General features: G+C 41.2%; 1 protein-coding gene and 1 long non-coding RNA gene across 3 annotated transcripts in view; one reads left to right on the forward strand and one right to left on the reverse strand.

Moving 5' to 3' along the window:
- Positions 1 to 2,373, reverse strand: part of LOC106730842 — a 51,585-nt gene extending 49,212 nt beyond the window's left edge. For both annotated transcript variants that reach the window (XR_001367286.2, XR_004321275.1), the window contains exon 1: positions 2,230 to 2,373. This is a non-coding gene — a long non-coding RNA (uncharacterized LOC106730842). The remainder of the gene's footprint in view (positions 1 to 2,229) is intronic.
- A 205-nt stretch (positions 2,374 to 2,578) lies between these two features.
- The window catches only part of BPGM (bisphosphoglycerate mutase), a 28,893-nt gene continuing 8,785 nt past the window's right edge, over positions 2,579 to 22,686 (forward strand). The window contains exons 1-2 of the mRNA XM_006193683.3: positions 2,579 to 2,703; positions 14,067 to 14,728. Of these exons, the coding sequence (XP_006193745.1) occupies positions 14,128 to 14,728 (601 nt within the window). The 5' untranslated portion in view covers positions 2,579 to 2,703; positions 14,067 to 14,127. The remainder of the gene's footprint in view (positions 2,704 to 14,066; positions 14,729 to 22,686) is intronic.

Below are 22,686 nucleotides of genomic sequence, written 5' to 3' on the forward strand. Positions count from 1 at the left end.
GGCAGATGCAAGGCACTTCAGAGATTGCAAAACTATTTCATAATGGCATCCGTCTTTCTTTGCACTTCTCTGAGATAAGCATTCTATGCTTTAACTTGTGAAATGAAGGGACAGATGGCTTTAAAGTCCCTTCTGAGGTTCTGATCCCTAACAGCATTTCTGGTTTTTGGTTTTAGGGTAGAAGGGTTGTATACTTAACAGGTCAATGGTGGAAGCCAAATATGGGCCTACTACACTAGATTATGGGCAGCAGATTTTTAACCAGGCCCTGAAGAAGGTAGGGTGTGGTGGCAGACTAGATACTAGCAGCAAACAACCACATCATGATGTTAAGACTGTTAAGACAAGTAGACAGTCCTGCACGTGAGATATGGGACAATCTAATTATGGAGTTTGCTGGAGAGAAGGAGGGAGCCAAGACATAATAGCCTAGGTCCATAGATGATGTTTTGATGCTTGATGGGCCATCTCAACCCTACTTGCAAAGGCTAGGGACTCTGTGTAAACAGCTGTGAAATTACTTTGGCCCAGTATATATGCTATCATAAAATTGTATTTTATTCAAGTCTTGAATAAGACAATCTGCTACTAATCCTTAAAGTATTATTGTTAACAAATGTGTTAATACTGACTTTTTTATATACTCACATAACAGAAAGACAACATGGCTGTAACATTCTCTGGCATTTTCACTTCTTATTTGGATGAAAGTGGGACTACGCCAAAAGTTGTCTGAAGTAGTGAACTAAGACACTGAGTTATTTTCATACTATTCATACTGTTTGCTGTATCAGAATTAAATTCTCATTATTGGTCTTAATGGAAGTAACATTTCAAATTAGTCATCTTGATTTTTTCTTTAATCTTGCTTTTTTGGGGGGTGGGGGCTGGTGGGGAGGAGGCAGCAGAAAGGGAAGCCTTTTCCCAGAGTTATGCATTAGCAACCTTGATGCTTGTCCAGGCTCTGCCCTCAACCAGCTAAGTAATTCTTTATAAATCTCTTAAATTTCAGATTCTTCACCTGTACAGTAAGATTCTAAAAGGTAGGTGATGCTTGGTGTTGTTAATGTTCTATGTGACAAGCTAGTGCTCCATGGGTATCCATAACTACAGTAAAACTAAATCCAATGAGCCCTTAAGTCCAGAGTAAGTATCCCTAAATGTCAAATGCTCTAAGACTCTGACCCTTGTGAATGACAATCTTTATCCTCCAGAGTATGGATGGTGAGCACTCTAAGCAGGGAGCTTTGATGTCATACTGTAGTAGAAAAGCTTTCCCCTCACTCTGTCCTCATCTGGTACAGAGAAAAGGACGTAGATAAATGTATATGATTTGGAAGCTCCCTCCTCCAGTTACTGATCTAAACTCTAGTTAATCATGTACAAGCTGGATTCAACAATCACTAGATGGGGCCTATCAACCTGCTGGAATCTGTCAGGCCTTGGATTTGTGATCTCCCAGAATGAAGGGTCTGCTCTTTGAGATCCTAGGAGGAATTGTTACACTCTAAGAAGGATAAATGAGATATAGAACTAACTGCAGATGCTTAGGTCTTAACATATTCAATGCATAGTGTGTCACAGAATTAAAAATGTGGAAATTATCTTTTCAAACTTTACGTTTATTCTGAGGACCTGCTTGGCGGTCACATACTAACTGGAGTTATTATGAGGATGAAATAGGAAAACTTTGAAAGAGGACACTAAACACTATGTAGGACAGCTTCTTGAAATCAAGAAGGGGAATTTCCCATGTGGTCAGGCAAACATACCATTCCTTATCGTCTTTCTCGCCCACCCAAAAGTTCTGACACTAATGCTTCAAAGCCTTGTGTGGTAGTTCAAGCCTACACAGAAGCTTATTGGGTCCCGTGCCAAGAAGCTTCGGGTATTTTCAGAGGTTTCTCTCGCTCAGTAATTGCGGCTTCCAAATTTATAACTCATTTCATTCCATCCTCCCTTCATCTGTCCTATAAGCTTCAGGTGCATTCCGCGCAGCTCTCTTCTTCCCCTAACTAAAACAGTGTCAGGGAATTGCCTAAGGGGAATCCCTATAAAAGTACTGAGAGAGGGGGCGAGTTGCTGCCCATAAATAGGGCACTTTAAAGGCTTTCGCTTTAATCACCGTTTAAGACTTAAAACCGCGAGGAAAGCGGGAGCCTTCCTCTGAGAGGAGTGCCCACCTTCAACCCCAAGTTGCAGCTTCCCAAGAGTAAAGGAAGGCGTCACCTCATCACTTCCAAGATTCCGCCGACACTTCTCTACATTGGCAGGTATTTCCTTGACGACGCAAGAAGCTTTCCAGCACCTCAACCACCTCAGAGCTCCTAAGGTTTTCCTATCGCCCGGGCGACGCTCCCAGCTTTGTTTCCCTACTTCCCTCAGGCCCAAGCCCGCCCACAAGCGTCAAAGCTAGTTCCTCACTGGTCCGAAAGTGTGCTCATTTCCCCAGCGAGCCAATCAGAGCCTCACTTTCTACTCCGGGGTTTGGAAAACGGAAAAGACCTCGACCTGTTCCTGGGACTAGGGCGGGGCCGTGAATGAATGACAGCTCGACCATTCAATAGTCAGAGCCGTAGGTCCTGCCCCTTCTGGCTCCCGGGCTAGAAAAGAGAGTCGATGCCGGCAGCAGTTATGAGTCCTGGGAGGCACTGGCTGCTTAGAGGTTCTGAGGAGAGGCGGCTGCTGGTGGCCTTTTTGCAGGTGAGTGGTTTTGTTTTGGAATATTACTGTTGCGAAGGTTTCCGTCTCTCAGTGATGGGTGGCTTATTTTGGAGTGCGGGAGGGCGGGTTCCTTCACTCCCCCGTTTCAATCTTCGGTGGGAGTCGGGCACTAGCGCGTCAGACCCTCACTTATTTCCCAGGCCCCTCTCATCTGTCCCTGTCTCAGAAGAAGCCTCTCTGGGGGGTGACATGCCTGTCAGCTGAAAGAGGGGTTCCGCCTTGGTAGTGGTGTCTTTGACGGCAAGAATAAATAGGAATTGAAGGGAGCGTTGTATTCAACTCCTCTGGACGCCTGAGGCGTGGGGTGACAGAGCCCCTTCAATAGTAGGGCTCCTGGAAGGAAGCTCGGTGTGTTTTCAGGGCCATGCCACTCTATCTAGGGTGATGGCAGACCTGGCCCTAAAAGTCTCAGTAGGTAGGAAAAAACTTGAACTTCATGAAAACAGAAAGGTGAATATATGCAATGGTTTCATGTAGGGCTCAAACAAGGAGCTTAATCACAGGTTCTTAGAACCACTACAAATGAAAAAGTAAGTCTATTTCTTCTCCTTTCAAAGGAATGGGGGCTGTGGTACTAGGGAAGGACAATAGAAATGCATAACAGAAGTAAAGTTCACAGTTTAGTTTTGAAGAATAATTGGTTGTTAGCTAACTTACTGTAACTCTCATTCCCCTACCTCCTCCCTTCCAAATTATGGAGGGTTTATAGCTTGTGCGTGGGACCAGAATGTTAACTGACTGAATGCACACTTTTAGGGAAAAAAAAAATCAAATGCTATCTTTCACCAGCAGCTACTAAGGTTTTCTATAATGAAAGCAGAACACGTGTCTCCCCTGAGTCCAGGGGACTAGGTTTTATCCAATTTTGTATTCCTGTAGCACCTCACACATCATAGATGCCACTCAGTTGTGGTGGACCTTAGAGAAGCATAATTCAAACAAATGGTGTTGTGGAAGGAACTCTGCGTTGGAAGTCAAGACACCTAGATTTTAGTCATGAAGCTATTTGTGTGATCTTAAACCATTTTAATTCTCTGACTCCTAATGTTTGCATCTTTAGAAAGCAGATGTTGGACTACATTATTTCCAAGATCCATGCCTGTGTTCAATGTCTGTTTTAAAATAAAGATCCTTTAGACACTTGCCACCACAAGTACATCAGCAAAATCTTATTGCAGTAAATTCCTAACCAATCTGTTAGTAAATAAAAGTTCCCAGGTACAAGGGTAGTACCTGTCCTTTTGCGTCCATATTTAAACCAAACCAAATGGATCATTGTAGAAAATTTAGCTAGTGTCCAGAATGACCGTTGTACAGAAGTGTAACGTGGCAGAAAAAGTCATCCTTTATGCTGTCACTCAGAGGCAGCCGCTGCTGGTGTTTGGGTAGATCTTTCAGTCTCTCTTCCTCTTTTTCCTTCTACAGTTGGTTGAGATGAAGTGGCACATTTCATTTTAAGTGATGACATTTAAATTCAGCCATGCCTTCTTCTTTGTGGGTCTGATGCCTGGAGAACAGAGGACACGCAAATGTCTGAGCCATGATAGGTCTTGAACATCCTTGAAATGAAATCGGGTGTGAAGGGATATTTATATGGGGCAATAGGACTAAGAGTATCACTTGATAACAAAACTCTCTCATTGAAATTTGGCCACAAATAGGGGAAAAAAACACACTTTATAAAGTGTGAAATAAATGTTAGCCACTTCACCGAAGCATTTGGATTGTAGAATATCGCTTAGTATTTGGAATGCTTCTAGGACTGTATCTTACCATCAACACCCTGCCATGAAACACACCCACAACATTTGATTACATTCCTCCTTCCTCCACCTAATTTAACCTTTTCTCTTTACCCACCCTCATTTTACTTTATTCCCAGCTTTTGCTTCTGCTTATATCATTAGCAGGGTAGGATCATTTTCAATGGCCTGAGGTCTGTGTCAGTCTTCATGTGTTAGTCAAAGTCTGCTCCCTTCAACTCAGAATACCTCTCACTCTTTGGTAGAGGGCTTCCCCATAATCTCATTTAGTCTTCCTGATAGCCCCTCGAGAACAGTAGTTGCATTATCATCATCTTTATGGATAAGGAACCTGAGGTCCAGCAGATAATTTAAATAACTTGGTCAAGATGACAGAGCTGGGACTAATGAATGGCTGGGTTTCTTGACTTCACACTTTTGAGTTTTGGTGGAAACAGTCTGTGTTGACAAAAGCTACTACTGTGGGGGAATGAGTAACCAGAGATAGGAAGGTAGGTGTCATGAGTGGGTGTTGTGCACATCAGTGATGCCATGCAGGCTGAAACAAGCCACATGCCCCAGGCACACACACACATCTCATTACACTTGTATATCTCTTCCCTGTGAATAGGGGTCTACCTGCTATGGTTTATTACCTTCGTAACAAATGGTCGGTCGCAGCTGTTAGTAGGTATAAAGTTGAAGAATGCAGGGTCTGGAAAACACCTGTACGTAATAGCATTTGCTTCTGGTAAAGAGATGTCCTTATAATGCAAATACAAATGGAAAAGTTACCATAAAGCTTTAGGAACAGTAATAGTTGATGGAATAGTAGGTAGTTTTAGGTACAGCCATGTTTGGACTTTTAATATTGAGCTGGATTTGGGGAAAGTCATATTTTAAGAATCTAAAGAACTGAGCTCCGGATTTCATTTCCCTTAAAAACTGTTCCTTTTTAATTTATCAGAAACATAGTTAACCTCTTTTTCTTATATCCTCAAATATAGCCAGCCTATCTTCTATAGAGTTACAGCCCCAACGCAGTGGATGTTAAGAGATGTTCAGAGCTATGCAGTGAAGATTTGGACCAGGGAAAAAGCCAAGTAGTCTGGGGTAGCATTTGAATGTTTAACATTTAAGAGTACACTTTGGATCAAAGCAACTCTGGCTCTCTATTCCTTATTTCCTATTACTTCAACATTCTATCATTGATCACATTTCTTACTCCATTTTTGGAAACAGAAAACAAACTAAATTTTTTGGCTGGTCTTTATCCTATCATTTTCCCCACTTGTTCATAGGTTGCCACACTAGAGTATTAGACATTATTACTTTTCAAACACCTGAGGAAAGAAGGAAGCAATGTCCCAGGAGTAGTAGCATGGAAGACAGGACAAGCCTCAGTTATGGTGGGCAAGGGAGACGTGTGAAATTATACGGTTTAATGAGGAGCAGCAGGAGTAAGAGGCAGCAGCAAGATTGTTAGCTACATTTGTTGAAACTACCTGGAAATTCTGGAAATATTGTAGAAGTAACCTCAGTAAATGTGATGGCCTGCATGTGTGCCAGTCTCCTTCCCACCTACCTACCCGCTCCATCCATCCCTACCTCGTCAAAAGGATGCTAATCTCAAAACATAACTCAATTTTATGATGGCATTTTTGGAAAGAATATTTTTTACCCATAGCCAATTTATATGGAAAAATATGTGTATATATATATACATCAAAAGGTGTTTGAAAATATGTCACCTGCAAATTGTGTTTTCTTTGAATCGCCTATTTGTTTCTTTTTTGCCAAGGCAGTTGCATAGCACCTATTCATGAGCAAGTGTATATTCACCTGAAGTGTGAAACACTGTGACAATTTATAAAGATGTCTAATAAAAGTAAAGCATGACAAAATGACATTATATTTTTGAAGTTGGTTAGCAAGGTAAATGATTTTTTCCTCATTGTTCTATCTTGAACCCATTATTTAATAATTCGATGACGCAAAATAAACTGCTCAGACTGATTTAAATGTGCTCAGTATTGTCTTCTGTGAGGTATAAAAACAGTTCTGAATGGGATTCCATTATTCAAGGTATATGCAGTTCTGGCCAAGAATAAAATCAGGTGATTTAATAATGTTGGGATTATCCCGTGACAGGATGCAAAATGCCAATGTGATTAGTAGATCTGAGTAGATTTTAGTAATCCTAGCTAGGCCAGGGATTGGCAAACTAAGGCCTTCTGGCTCACTACCTGTTTTTGTACAGCCTACAAGATGTGAATGGATTTTACATTTTTCAGTGGTTGAAATAAATCAAAGAATAACAATATTTCATATGCATGAAAATTATATGAAATTCTAATTTCTTTGTCCATACATCAAGTTTCATTGGAACACAGCCTGATTTATTCATATATGCATTGTTTATGGCTGCTCTCAGCTACAGTGGCAGAATTGAGTGATTGTAACAGAAACCACACAGCTAGCAAAGCCTAAAACAAATTTATTAGTTGACCTTTCACAGAAAAAGTTGCCCACGTCTGAGCTAAGCTGGAGTGTCTTTCACATCCATCGCATTCATTCCATCTCAACAGCCATTATCCTGGTTCAGGTCTTCATTAGATGTTACCAGAATGGTGGCAAAATCCTCACATATATTCATATCCCTGGTTTTCCCATCTCTTACTCGTAAGTGCTTCATGATCCTCCTAAAATACACATTATTTAACCTTTAATGACGTCCCAATACTTTGATAGAAGAACCTACGTTCTTTGGCACAAGGCCCTTTTGGGGCCACTATTCAGTCTTATCTTTCCAGACTAGACTCCTCCTACTTCTTTGTTATACCCTATACTTAGTTTAGGGTGATCATATAATTTTCCAAATGGGAACTTCAAGTGTGAAAGAGTCCCTATAATAATTATGCTGGGGAAACATGGCCTAAAGCAAGACTGTTCTAGGCAAACCAGTTTGGATGGCTCACCTTTCTCCATAAGCACCTCATCCCTTGCCTCTACTCACTGTTTCTTAAGCTATAATTCCTTTTCTTTTTTCTGTAAATCTAAATCTTTAACATCTTTTCAAATCCAGCTTAAATAGTGCCATGTCCTTTGGAGCCATATTCAAGACAAATCTCCCCTTTGCCATCTCCCTCATAAATGAAGTGCTTTCTCATGGTGTGAATTACTTTCTGCTTTAATGACACATACATATCACCTTTCCCCCATTAGGCCCTTGGAGACATAACTCCTGTTGGATTCTATATTCCTCACAGGCCTAGCATTATGCTATGTTGAAATAGGGTTTGCAACACATGTTCGAAGAATGAGTTAATTGACCAGACTGGGCAGACTGAGTATTTGGGGCTGACACTGTATAAATCAAATATTTTAATGTGATTGATGTAGTGAGAAAAGTTGAGTTTCCAAGCACGGAGGACAGAGCTTTGGGTGCCAATGTGGCACTGTAGCAGAGTGGTTCAAGGCATATGTGTAGGCTTTGGGGTCCAGCCTGCCTGAGCTTGAACTCCAGCTCTGCCAGTGACAATCTGTGTCACCTTGGGCACGTTAACCTCTCCTAGGTTTCTGCATCTGTAAAACAGGATTAGTTGTAGTAACTTCTCCATAGAATGGGGGTTGAGGATTCAAATAGCCCCAAGCACATGGTGAGCACTCCATGAAAGTTATCTGCTATAGTGTCTTGCACTGTCTTCATCATCATAGTACTGTTGCCGGCGGGTGGAAAATACAGAGACTCAACAGCCTGGCATGACAATGGAAGAGCTGGGAAAAATGCAGCACGGAAATCTTAGAAGAATTTTTTTTCCCTTGATGAAAGTAGTCAGCTTCAGAGGGGCCAAAGCAGCGTGAGTCCTGAGTGAAGATGGTCTCTGCTTAGTATGAAATAACTAATCAGCAGTCTTTTTTGAGAGACCATTTCAGGAGAGTGGGCCAGGTGTAATTTAGGTGTCAGAGGACTAAAAAAAGTAACGAACAGAAGAAAGGGAAAACAGCAAAGAGGAAGAGGCAGAAAGATGCAATGCAGGGTCGTGTAAAAGATATGTTTGTTTAGTAACTTTTTTCTTTGAGCCACACCATACTTTAAAAAGGCAGGACCCCTGGGGTATGGTAATTCAGTGACCTCTGTGGCCCTTTGGGGGCATGAGTAAATCATTGACTAAAATTAGTGCTTAATTCAAGTGCCAGTAACCCTTGCCAAGGGATAAACGAGAACCCTTAAAACCAACTCCAGCGTGGTGAGCTTTACCAAAAACAACACCCAAAAAACCCAAAGCTTGATTTTTTTAAAAAAAGAACTGTTATAATTCTCGGTGTGATGGGGTGACTATTGCCCAACTTGATTTGTACTTTGAGGTTCTTCTCAAGAGCAGGCATAAGCTGAGATCCCCGTTATACTCACCTTGTTTGTGTGAGTTTCATGGAGTGGCCGCCCGGATCGGAATGGCGAGCGGTCACTGGAGATGCTCCTGTAAGTGAAGCCCAGTGAGCCTGGATCCTCAGACCCAGGCTCTCACATCTTCCGTAGTGAGGCTGAAAGAGCCCAGGTATCAGGGGCAGAGGACCTGGATCGCAGCTCCATTTCCACTCAGGGGCTGTGTTTTTGGACAAGTCAGTCGGAGTCTCTCTGTTCCCTGTGGAGATAATTGTGGCCATTCATGAACATCCTGAACTGTAACAGATACAACAGATACAAAACTATAATGGATGATTATCTTGGCTCTGACTTTGCCATCAGATACACTGGGATTCTTGAGTTAAAGCTTCCTGACTTCTCAGGTCTGCCAACTGACTGTTTTTGCTTTGGCAATTACCACCAAAACTGTCAAGCCTCAGCCGTATAAACACAATCTAATCATTTTTGCCAACTTTGATTCTGTCAACACACCTACTAAGTACCTAGTAAGTGTCAAGTGTCATGCTGGATTCTAGAGATGGGGCAGTGAGTCAGACCAGCCATGATGCAGCTGACAGCCTAACAGGGCACACGGATGTTGAGCTGGCCATCTGTCACGAGTGACCCATCACAACAACGCCCAGTGTCGTGAAGCAGGGTGCTATGGGAGGCACCTGACCACTTCCCAGTGGGTGAGAAGGAAGGGCAGAGATGTCCACAGAGGTTCGCAAAGCATCGTCCTCAAACCAGCAACATCAGTATCACCTGGAAGCTTGTTAGAAATGCAGATTCTCAGGCCTGCCCCAGACCTCCTCATTCAGGCTCTGGAAGTGGGGCCCAGCAATCTGTTTTAACCAGTTCTCTTGGTGATTCTGATTCACGTTAGAGTTTGAGAACCACTAGCCTAGTGGAAATAACATTTAAGCTGAGCTCTGAAGCTGCGCCATTCAGAATAGTAGCCACTGGTGATATGTGGCTATTGAGCCCTCAAAATATGGTTAGTCCAAATTGATTTGTGCTTTAAGTGTAAAATACACATCAGATTTCAAAGGCTTACTAAGGAATAAAGAAGGTAGAATACCTCATTGAGAATTTTCTATAGATCATATGTTGGAATGATACCTACAGGGTTAAATAAAATGTATAATAAAAGTTTCACCTGTTCTTGCTTCTTAATATGGCTTTTAGAGTCTTTAAAATTACATATGTGGCTGGCTTTACATTTGGCTTAGACATAGCTGGTCTAAAGGATAACTAGTGGTTCCCCAAAGCAGGGTGGGACTGAAGTGGCAGTGGAGGGGAGGGGTGTCGGGCAAGGCTTCTGTGTAGGATCCAGGGGTCTTGAGTCCAGAAAGAACACGACATGTGCAAGGAAACAAAAGAAAACTGAAGCCTTGCAGGACACATTAAGAATTTTGAAGTGTCCTAAGATCAACAGAAAATAATTCGAGGGTTTTAAGTAGGGTACTCAGTTTTCAGGAAGTTTGTAGCTAATAAATGAGAGCAAGAGGGCTGCAGCTGAATATCTCAAGACTCTCAGAACCAAAGCTCCCTACCACCTGCCCCAAAGATGGTGGGGGTGGAGGCATTTGGTCAGGAAATACTACTGAGAGGGGGCAGGACCCTGCCCATCAGCTACCTCTGCCCCAGGAGGTGAGGCATGAACACCCCCACTAAAGGGAGAAGCAGACACCTGGGAATGGTTTTGTGTTCAGTTCATTTTCAGCTTGGTTAAAGCTGAGAGCTGGAGGAAACATTCCAGAAGAGTCCAAAGTTGAGTAGGAGTTTGATTACAGAGCAGGGACTCTGCAGGGCACTGGCAAAGGTTCAGTGAAGGGAGAGTCAGGGACAAGGAAGTCTGGCACCTACTGGGGATTAAAGGGTCTGTCCTTTGAAAGAGTGTGCTGGACAACATCACAGGAAGGCTGGGGTTAGAGCCTGGAGGCTCGGCGTCCGACAGCTCCTGGGGGAGGTGGGGTGGGGGACAGGCTCCCCATTTACCTGTGGCCCAGAGGAGCTTTCCCTTTAAGTCATAGGTCACACACTAGCAGACGTGTCTGGTTTAACTCACATTTTTAAAATGTATTCAAGTTAGTTGCTAGTATTTATATGGGATATCACAAAAATTCACATTTCCAGTTTTTTTGAGGATTGGAAGACCTGAGAACCCCAGTCCATCAGTATCACAGAGTAATGGGCTGGAACTAAGTAGCAGTTACTCCTTTTATTTTTTTATATGAGCTTTTAGGAGCTGAAATGATCACTTTTTTAAAAAAAGACATTTATTTACTCTAAAAACAAAACAGAATCCATAGGTTCTCTGTGGTCTGACTCTAAGTCTTGCATCCTCGCCTGTCTTCAGTTTCAGCAGTCCCAACACCTCTCTGTTCTCCAGAAAAGATCTAAGAATGGTCTGTACTCAGCGAGGCTAGATTATACAAAAGCTTCATCCATGTACACCAGTTGCATCCATTGGAAAAGCATGTATGTTCCCTGCAGTTCACCAGTGTTCCCACCACCTCTGTAGCCCAGCGGCACTGCACCATAGAGACCTGCAGCCCCTGCCTTAAACTTTAAATGAAAGCACTGTGTGTTTCATAAACACTTGTTATACTAGCTTCCACAGTGATTAAAATCATAAAGACGCCAAACTGTAAACTGCAAGAGCTCCTTTGTAAATATTCCACAGTTAATTAAATGGGAAAAGTCAGTTGATAGCAAGGAGGAGAGAGGGAAGTGACTTTCTGTTGACCTGAGACAGATGCACTAGTTTGGTACCTATTCCTGTATTAGCCCCCTGTACTCCAGAGTGAGGGAAGGGTGTGTATTTGTAGAGTCTTTGTGGCTGTAGGATTGTTTCTCTGCTCCTGTGTGTGTGTGTGTGTGTATACACACACGTGGTAAAAACAAAATGCTTTATTTCTTAAACAAATAAGCAAATATAGCAGGTTAAATACTGCAAAGCTGGGTGATAGGCACCCAAGGATTCGTGATGTTATTGCTACACATTTTTTCCCCTCCACATAGTTCATAATCAAAAGAAGATGAAGGGTCTCATGCCTATAGAATCTGTCCATCATGGCTTCTTCATTTGAAGGGAAAATAGCTTTGTATAGTGTAAAGAGCGTCTTGCTTGTTAAGACACAGTAAGGGCTGAGGTAGAGGAACAACTGATAGCTTCTCTTTTCTCCATCCCCCTCCTCCACCACCACTAAACCAAAACAGTAGATGTTGCATGGGGGTGCATCCAGTTTTTGATGGGCCTAAAGCTTCTACTTCTTGGTGGATTGGGGCGGGCTCTTTGAAAAAACAATACAGAAATGTATTTTGCTGATTAAATACACACACACACACACACACACACACACACACACACACACTCCCTCTTTCCCTCTTTCCCTCTCACTCTCTCTCCCTCTGTCTCTCACATCCATGTGAATTCATCATTTGGTCTCTCCCAGCACCTCAGAAGGGATCTATTCAGGTGAGGGGCCCTGAAGCTTGAGCTTCATTAGTTTCATGATTATTCCGCTTCTGGGGACCAGTAATCACCTAGCAAAACACAGCCCAGTAGTCTTTCATCCCATTCTCTGTTCTTCTGCCACTTGATGCCCCATCTGGGCTGAGGGTGGAGGCATTCCTTTGCCTCTGGAAGTTCTCAGCTCTGCAAGATACCTTCACCTGAGCCCTGAGCCCAGGCACTTCTAGTGACCTGATGCTTCCCTGCTCCACGTGCACTAAATAAAGCATCACACCTGATGCCTGACGAGAAAGGGAAGTCATAAACTGAACCACTGTAGCCTTTCAACCACTTGCAAATCAGCTCAATCTGCTCCCTCCCTCAGGTCCTCTGTTGGCCCTCCACCGAAATAGGAGGCCTTATTTTAAAGACTTCCCCCTGCCCTGCTCCCCAGAATCTCTAGGAATTACTAAAGAAAGGAAGTAACTAGATCTAGATTCCAATTAACTTTGTCACTGATTGTTATATAAGTGAGGGTGAATCACAGTTTAAGTGGACAGAAAATCTCTGGTTAATGGGAGTTGTCAAGAGTGGCAGGAGACCAGGCCCTGATGTTCCCATAATCTGTACTCACCAGCGTGGAAAGCGCTGGACTGGAGGTGAAAAGTGCTGGGCTCGTAAACAAGCAACACTTGTCAGCGTAGATCTCTGTCCACTGCAAGGAGAGCGAGCCAGGCCCATGCAGCCAGGCCGCAGATTCTCCAGGGGACAGAGTGGCCCCACGGATCTCTGGGCCAGTGGCTTAACTGAGGGAGTTCAGAAACACTTTAGGATTGCCTGCCTCCCTTTACTAGAGCCTTCTCTGCTGAGATGAGGCTGCATGTGTAGGACAGCTGAAGGGCTGGGAGGAGGAGACAGAACCCCGTTATCAGTGTGCCTCCTCTCACTCCTCCAGCTCCTGGTAATCTGTTTCTACAGGCGGCATCTCTCAGCTGCTTAATTTGATAGCTTGTTTGCTATCAAATTAAGGATTTATTCCTGCCAAAAACTCTATCTTGAGGCAGGTGAGTGATTATTTAGGTGAGTACCATATTGAGTGTTAATGTCGATTTAAATCTCTTTGTTCGAATGTTGAACCTTAGATTTTTCTTATGTGTGGTATAGCCTGTGGCACTGGAGAGCTAGTTGCCACCAATCAATGATGAACCAGCTGAACGTGGTTGTTTATTGAATTCACATGTTTAATAATTTCTATACTAAGGTGAGACTGGTAAATATTTATTCCTCCACCAGAGGAAAAGCAAGGTGAAAAGGATGCCTTCAATCTCGAGTCAGCTGGTAAGAGCTGGGAGTTACTAGCTACTAGTCATCCTTTTAGACATTCACAACTCATTCAATTAAATCCTTTCTTCTCTAAGCAGAAACTGCCTTTTTATCTGGTGGAAGCGCAGCATACCATTAGAATGAAGTGTCCTGTTGTTTTGTGTCATACAATTAACCTATCCAGCCATCAGAAAATTTAAGTCATCTAGGTTCCCTGTAATTAATTCTCTGTAGACTCTGCTCCTGTGTGCTATAGTGTGTGTGAGTTGCCAGATGTCTGATGTCAAAACTGTTCAAGGAATGATTCTGGTTTATTTTAGAAACAGGCTGTTGTAAAGTTGTGCTTCCACTCCCAGGTAGTCAGTCAAATGAAGATTATAACTTAAGACTTTGTTTCACCTCTTTCTAGATATATTGCTGTCACTGAACACTGGCCTATTTGAAAGCACTAAGGAAGCTCCGCTGTCAGGATGTCCAAGTACAAACTGATTATGTTAAGGCACGGAGAGGGTGCTTGGAATAAAGAGAATCGTTTCTGTAGCTGGGTGGATCAGAAACTCAACAATGATGGATTGGAGGAAGCTCGGAACTGTGGGAAGCAACTCAAAGCGCTGAACTTCGAGTTTGATCTTGTATTCACATCCATCCTTAATCGCTCCATCCACACAGCCTGGCTGATCCTGGAAGAGCTGGGGCAGGAGTGGGTTCCTGTAGAAAGCTCCTGGCGTCTAAATGAGCGTCACTACGGAGCCCTGATCGGTCTCAACAGGGAGCAGATGGCTTTGAATCACGGCGAGGAACAAGTGAGGCTGTGGAGAAGAAGCTATAACGTGACCCCGCCGCCCATTGACGAGACCCATCCTTACTACCACGAGATCTACAATGACCGGAGGTATAAAGTGTGCGATGTGCCTGTGGATCGACTGCCCCGAGCCGAAAGCTTAAAGGATGTGCTGGAGAGACTCCTTCCCTATTGGAATGAAAGGATTGCTCCTGAAGTGTTAAGTGGTAAAACCATTCTGATATCTGCACATGGGAATAGCAGCAGGGCACTCCTGAAACATCTGGAAGGTAACCATCTTTATTGCTACTGCTTATTAAAGGTTGCTGCTGTTATGGTTGGGCCTTAATCTAGAAAGGACGCGGTTTCTGAGCTAAGAATGCACAGTTTTCTTCCCTGTTACCTTTTGTCCTTTAAGTCTTTTAAGAATCATTTTGTTCTATCAATCAGAAATCCTGGGCCTTTTACCCATATTATCTGAAGCAGTGATTCTTTAACTTTAATTGGCATCATAATCACCTGGAGGGAGGGAGCATTCCCACCACCACAGGTTGCTGGCCCCACCCTTGCAGTTCCTCAGTCAGTAGGCCTGGGGTATGGCCTGATAATTCGCATTTCTAAGAAGTTTTCAGGTGCGGCTGATGCTGCTGCGTGGGGTTCTCCACTTTGAGAACCACTGATCTAAAAGATCACGTGGCTTTTGTTGTAACAAGATTAAGAGGAGGCTAGGGAGGGAAAAAATTTCTGTAGAAATGGTACCCCAGGTAAATTTTTTTTTGAGTCTTTCAAGATAAGTAAAATTATATAGGCTTGAGTTTTGTTCACGTTCTTGCAACTTTAAACCGTCATGGCTGTGTTTTCAGACCTAGGTTTTCTGAATAGTTGGTTTGTTCCAGTCTTCTCTTCCCAGACCATTAGCCATTGATTGGAAGAAAGTTCGGGGGAAGGAAAGTAAAAGGATGGCTTACTGGAGATAATCAGGAGCCTTAATTTTATTTTAACTCCTTGATGTTGTATTCTAAAAGGTTCTGTATTGTTACCTTCCTTTTAAGTAACATGAACTAAACGAACTCTTCTGAGGCCTTGAGCTTGCCATGTTGGGCACCAGTGATTACACTGTGATCGCACTTTGATGCCTTCTGGGGGTTTCTCACCCCCCTCTCTCCCTTCACTAAATAATCCTGGACGGTGGTGCATTTTGAGTGATCTGCTCTGTCTGGTGTTTTCCTGTCTGTCATCACTGTCAGCAGTTAGAATGCATTAGAATGCATTTCTCCAACATTCCTTTTCAGTCTGCTTTACTTTTCTATTCAAGGCTGTGAAAAAAAATGAAAAGGTTGACATTGTGAAATAAGTGAAAATAGGTTATTGTTAACAAAATGAAGTGGTCTTTATGAGATTTTAATGTAAACCTTTCTGTATGTGTTTTTCCCCCTAATTTTTATAACATGGCCAAGAGCCCAGTCATTACTCATATACCTGATATGCATTAGTTGTGCAGAGATCTAGAATATACAGACTTCATTGGCTGTTAAAAACTTTGTTGGCCAGACATAGTGCTTGATCTGTTTGTGTGTGTGAGTGTGTGTGTGTGTGTGTGTATTTTATTTACTCAACTATATAAAGGGTTCTACTCTTCCTTGTTCAGAATAGTCAGATATTTGATTAGGTATCTACACATCACTTCGTCATTGCTGGATGGTAGTACGTTATTGTTTGAAGAGGAGTTGAGGCTCCTCCTGAGACAGCAACACTAAAATTCAGAATTTTAAAGTTTCTGCTAGAAGATGTATTCCATCTCACCAGGCCAACACCTTTTTTCCAGAGATGAGACTGAGATCTCTTTGCGGCCAGGCTCCGTTACCTAAAAAAATACCATTGTCTCCTTCAGGATCCTCTTTTCTTCCCCATCTCAGCTAGGAAATCTCCTTTCAAGGACAATTTCACGCTGTTTAGTACCATTTACTCTTTACCTGTCTTCAGGTTAGATCGCTTAGATTATTCTGCAGCCGCAACCAGAGCCTGTTCTAGATATCCCCCCTGCTAGCATTGGTGATTTAACTGTTTGTTTCTGTTCTTTTTTGAAAGAACGAGGAAGGTTTAACAAAGGGTGGTGAAGAAGACTGTCACCATGTGGGGACGGAGGGAGAATTCCCTGTGGAGGGCAAGGTAACCCACAGAAAAGCTGACTTTCTATATATTTGAGGGAGGTTTTGAAACCATTAATAATTTATTGAAAAAATCAAATTGGAAAACAATCTGGCAGTTCCTTGTGGTGAAGCATAGGGTTACCATATGATCCAGCAGTTCCCCTCCTGGGTACATACCTATATTCATTGCCTAGGTCTACTTTAACAAAGTACCAAAAACTGGGTGGCTTGAACCAACAGTTAATTTTCCCATAGTTCTTAGAGCCGGAAGTCCTAAATCAACGGTCCTGCTCTCTCTAATGGCTCCAGGAGAGAATCCTTTCTTGCCTCTTGTAGTTTCTGCTGTTTGCCAGAAATCTTTAACATTCTTTGGTTTGCAGATGCATCAGTGCAACCCTCTGTCTTCACTTGGTGTTCTCTCTGCATGTGTCTGTTTTTTGTCTGTTTTTCCTTTTATAAGGACACCAATAATACTGGACTAGGACCTACCCCAGGGGCCTCATTTTAACTTGATTACCTCTATAAAGACCCATTTCCAGACAAGGTCATATTCTGAGGTCCTGGAGGTTAACTTCAACATATCTTTTTTGGGGGGGATACAGTTCAACTCATAACAATACTTAAGAGAAATTAAAACGTATATCCACTCAAAAACTTGTACACAAACCTTCAAAGCAGTATTATTCATAATAGCCAAATGTGGAAACAATCCAAATGCCCATCAACGGGTGATTGGATATATTAAATGTGGTATATCTATACAATTAAGTGTTATTCAGCAATAAAAAATGAAGTACTGACACATGCTATAACATGGATGAACCCTGAAATAATTATTACATGAAAGAAGCCAGTCACAGAGGGTCACATATTATAGTGTTATATTTATATAAAATCTCCAGAATAGGCAAATCCATAGAGAAAGAAAATAGATTGTTTCCTAGGGCTAGGGTGGAGAGGGAAGAGAGGTGGGATGAACAGTAATTACTAGTAGGTACAGGGTTTCTTGTCAGAGTGGTGAAAATGTTCTAAAATTGATTGTGGTGATGGTTGCACAACTCTGAATACACTAAAAGCCATTGAATAGTACATGTTAAGTGGGTGAATTGTATGGTATGTAAATTATCTCATTAAAGCTACAAAATAATTTAATCAGTGAGGGTTAAATATGAAAGGACTTGACATTGGCCTAGAAAGCAATAGTTTAGGGCAAATACATGGAAGTGATAGATAACAAAGTAGTCATGCATGGATGCACAGTATAGAATAAAGAAAAAAATTAAAACACAGCTTTAACCACTGGGGCAGAAATGGACTTATGGAGATTGCTGAGAAATTAGCAGGCACTTGTCCTCAAGCTTCATGTAACTTCTTAAAGGTATGTATTTTTTTTTTAAGTTGGATGTATAGAACTAAATTACCTTTCAGAGATTAGTGAAATAGAAGCAACCTTAAATTATAATTCCTATTCTTATCACTATAAATAGGATATATAGAAAATATTTTTATTTAGGGAATAATTGATTTAAAATAGTGATATTCGCGTTAGAAGAGGTGAATTGTACCAAGAGAGTAGGAAGTATGTGTAGAGAAAGGTGTAAGGCTGGCGGATGTTTACAAGAGAGGAGAAGGTTGGTGTACGGAGGGAAAAAGGGAATGGAAATGGTAGCGTTAGTGGCCAGGGAGGATGGTAGACTTTCAGGGGTAAAAATGGCAGAAAAGCCAGAATATGCCATTAGACACAAGCCAATAGCTGGGGAAACAAATGAGGAGGAGTAACGATTACAATTTGTCCATAAGAAAACAAGAGTGGTTTGCAATCCTGGCTCACCCATCTTGGATCTGAGAACAACTTTGTTCCTTTTTGGTCTAGAGTACCCCCTGGTGGTACTACTGTTATGGTTCATCAAGTTCTTTGATGTTGCTATGATTCCCTATAGTAACTTCCATGCCTAACATGGAAGAATTACTTCATGTTCCTGAGGTAGACGGCACTAGATATTTTTTTATTTTGGGGGAGGAGGTAATCAGGTATTTATTTATTTATTTGTAATGGAGGTACTGGGGAGAGAACCCAGGACCTTGTGCATGTTAGGCATGCACTCTACCACTGAGCTATATCCTCCCCCAACAGCTGCACTAGATTTTAGGATTACATCATAAAATAATTATCATTTCTTGTCTTAGGAGTGCTCTAAATGCTAATCTCTACTAGTGGAATTTCTCTTAGAGTGTATATTGAAAAATAAGATCCAGGTATTCATATCACAGCTTTAAGAACTAAGCATAAGTGATTTTCCCAAAGATTAGAAGAAACAGTATATGTTATTTCTTCCATGTCATTTCTGTTAATTTAGTGACATTTCAGCTTTTCTAAAATTTATTCTAGATGTAAATGCTCACTGGAGTAGGAATTCCAACATCAGTCCTCTTGTCTTGCATGTCCAGCTTTCCAGAGCTCGTGTTGGAGGGCTTCATGTGGTACTTGATAAATTCCCAATTCAAAAGAAAATATTCTATTGAATTTGGATGCTGACTTTTTAAGACTCCAAAAATTCAGTAAATCTTTCTTACTTTAAGGGAAAGATAATAGATTTTTGCTTTATAGGAAGGATTATTGACCAGTTTATTTGTGTGTGTATGTGTTTATTGCATTAAAGAAATGCCATAAAATTTTCCATCTTAATTACCAATTTATTTTTACTATAAATTTTTATGACTATACACTCCCCATTTTCTGGTTAATACCTGTTATCCCAGTGTGATTATTAATAGCATCTCTTTTCACTTTCAAAAATGCCCTGGCTTAGATGATAAATTATCTGGTCACCTTATTATAAAGCTTTCACCTGTATTAAGACTGAATCTTTGAAATGGGTGTGACCAGTTTCCATATTTCCTATAAATACAAAAGTTGCTAAATTCTTTGCATTTGTCACAAAATTAAAAATGTGTTGTGGATTGATCTGATCCCTAGTCGTGTTTTCTAGGTATGTCTATGTAAAATTCTCCCCTAAACAAGGTCTTCCAAGGAAGTGGGCAATTTTTCCCATCTTTTCCTTAAACTGCTTAATAGACTTAATGTATTTCTGCTGGGAAGAAGTGTGGTAACTCATCAAATCAATGACAGCATGCTATTATATCATAAAAACACTTTATTGTTTAAAGACTGTAAAGTTGGGGTAGGAACAATGATAGATAACTAATTAAGATATTGGCCTACCCTGAAATCTCCAAGTGCCTTAAGATCTTTCTGCTAAGAATATGCTAGAGTTACTCAGCTACTCTAGATTGTTAAATATCTCAATAACGGAGACTGTTAGTTCTTAAGATGTTATTTTTTTTTTCTCAACTATTTGGTGCTATGATTTTACCCTATAGACAGTCAAATCCTTCCTGACACATCTTCCATTTGTGGAGAAGAAGACAGGTGCTGTTGAAGGAAAATGAAACCCAGGTGGACCTCAGATGGCTTAGCCATGATCCGGATAATTAGTTGGAGTCTTCAGCTCCACCCAAACTCAGTTCATGGAGTCTCCATACACGATTACCACCTGGGCTTTTTTGTTTTAAAATTTGTTCTGAAAAGTAGCCCTTCCTTGATCTATTCTGTTTGGAATACTATATGGTAAGAAGCTGAGTCAAAAGCATCTTTGGCAGGTAAACCATAGAAAAGTAATTGAGTCTTAAATTATTATTGCTGTTACCCTAACATTGTGGTGTGTGAATGGCACCCCCTAATACAGCTATACAAGGTGGCCCTTTTTATTGAGTGCACACTATGTGCTAATCACAGTTCTAGGCATTTTACATACATATCTGATTTCTTGTAAGAACCAGAACAAGTCTCTGAACTCACTGGAAAGCTGTGGTTCATTGCTTTGTTTTACTCTGCTGCTTAGTGTAGCTAGATCATATGCTTAAATTTTCATTTAAGCAATCATTGATCACTAAGCTATTTTGCATAAAGAAACTGCTTTAATTAAAAGGAGCAAACTACTGATAGACTCAACACCATGGATGAATCTCAACTGCATTGTGCTGAGTGAAAGAAACCAGGCTCAAAAAGCATTTTATTGAAAATTCACCTGTTGAAGTCCTTACCCCCAATGCCTCAGAATATGACTATATATGGAGATGGGGTCTTTAAAGAAGTAATGAGGCCATTAGGGTGGCCCTAATCTGATATGATTAGTGTCTTTATAAGAAAAGGAAATTTGGGCACAGACACATGCAGAGAGGAGACCATGTGAAGACATAAGGAGATGACAGCCAGCTACAAGCCAAGGAGAGAGGCCCCAGGGGAAAAAAAAAAAAGAAAGAAAGAAAAACAAACAAACAGAAAAACCCACCTTGATATCTACAGAATTGTGAGAAAATAAATTTATGGGATTTTTTAAAAGCAAAACAAAACAAAAAGCCCTAAGCATTTTATGATTCCATTTATATGTCATTCAGGAAAAGGCAAGACTGTCTGGTCAGAAAACAGATCAGTGGGGGGAGGGGAGGCTGCAAAGAGGCACAAGGAAATTGGAGGGGAGGGTAGGACTATTCTGTACTAAAAAGGGTGAATTTTACTGTATGTAAATTATTCCTTAATTTAAAAAGACCTGCATTTATCCAGTGAGATGACCATTGTCCCAATGGGGACCTTGCCTTTTGTTTCACAAACAATAGACTAGATGAGTTTGATTGTCAATTAGTAGAATTAAATGGGTTGCTTTGTACCTTTGCCTTTGGAAACTGACCTGGAGGGCATTGTTGGGCTTTCTGGAGGAGTAACTGGTGCTGACTTTATTGAGTACCTAAACCGTGGACAGTTTAAGGAATTACCTATTAAAGTCCTTCTTCATAAGAAGTTATGTATTAGCTGCGGACTGTGAAATTTTATACTCAGGTTGTGAGCTCCTCCAGTAAAGGTTTTTCTGCACCAGAACTATTTCTGCTTGTTTGTCCCCAAATTCTGTAGCCTTACTTGGGTCTTCCATCTGTCCTTTTTTCTTCTCACAATCACCTAGTCTAGGAGCAGGTCAGCAAGGACCTCCTGGAGTCAATGCAGGAGATAATACAGTGAGAGGCAAGGGTTACTGATTCGGAGCTAGTGACTCTCATGTATAAGAATTGCGAACACAGGAACCACACGTCAGTGCTTGGGATAGGCTTCTTGTCTCATGAGGAAGGTCTCTACCCTATCAAATTATAGAATATCTTTCTCTATAAATTATATATAACTTTGGGATTGCTTTATTTCTATTTATTTTTATTATTTATTTGTTTTTATTGCAATATAGTTGATGTACAATATTATGTTAGCTTCATGTGTACTACATAGTGACTTGGTATTTGCATACATTGTGAAATGATCACAATGTTAAGTCTAGAAACCATCTGTCCCCATACAAAGTTATTACAGTATTATTGACCATTTTCCTTATGCTGTATATTGCATCCTCACAGCTTATTTACTGTATAACTGGAGGTTTGTACTTCTTAATTACCTATGTCATCCCCGACCTCCCTCCCATCTAGCAACCACCCATTTTTTTCTCTGTATCTGTAAGTTTGTTTTCATTTTCTTTTGTTTGTTTTGCTTTCTAGATTCCACATATAAGATCAAACAGTATTTGTCTTCCTGTGACTTATTTCACATATCTTAATATCCTCTAGATCCATCCATGTTGTCAGGAATGGCAAGGTTTAATTTTTTATGGCTGAGTAGTATTCCATAATATGCACTGTATCTTCTCTATCCATTCATCGATTAATGAACACTTAGTTTGTTTCCATATCTTGGCTATTGTAAGTAATGCTGCAGTGAACATTGGTGTGCATATATTCTTTTTGAATTAGTGTTTTTGTTTTTTTTGGATAAATACCCAGAAATGAAATTGCTAGATCACATGGTAGTTCTATTTTTAAGTTTTCGAAGAACCTCCATGCTGTTTTCCACAGTGGCTGCACCAATTCACAATCCCACCAACAGTGCACAGGGTTCCGTTTTCTCCACATCCTTGCCAGCACTTGTTACGTGTTGTCTTTTTGATGGTAGCCATTCTGACAGCTGTGAGGTAGTATCTCATTGTGGTTTTAATTTGAAT

This window comes from Camelus ferus, chromosome 7 (assembly GCF_009834535.1).
Source record: "Camelus ferus isolate YT-003-E chromosome 7, BCGSAC_Cfer_1.0, whole genome shotgun sequence".
Classification (NCBI taxonomy): Eukaryota; Metazoa; Chordata; class Mammalia; order Artiodactyla; family Camelidae; genus Camelus; species Camelus ferus.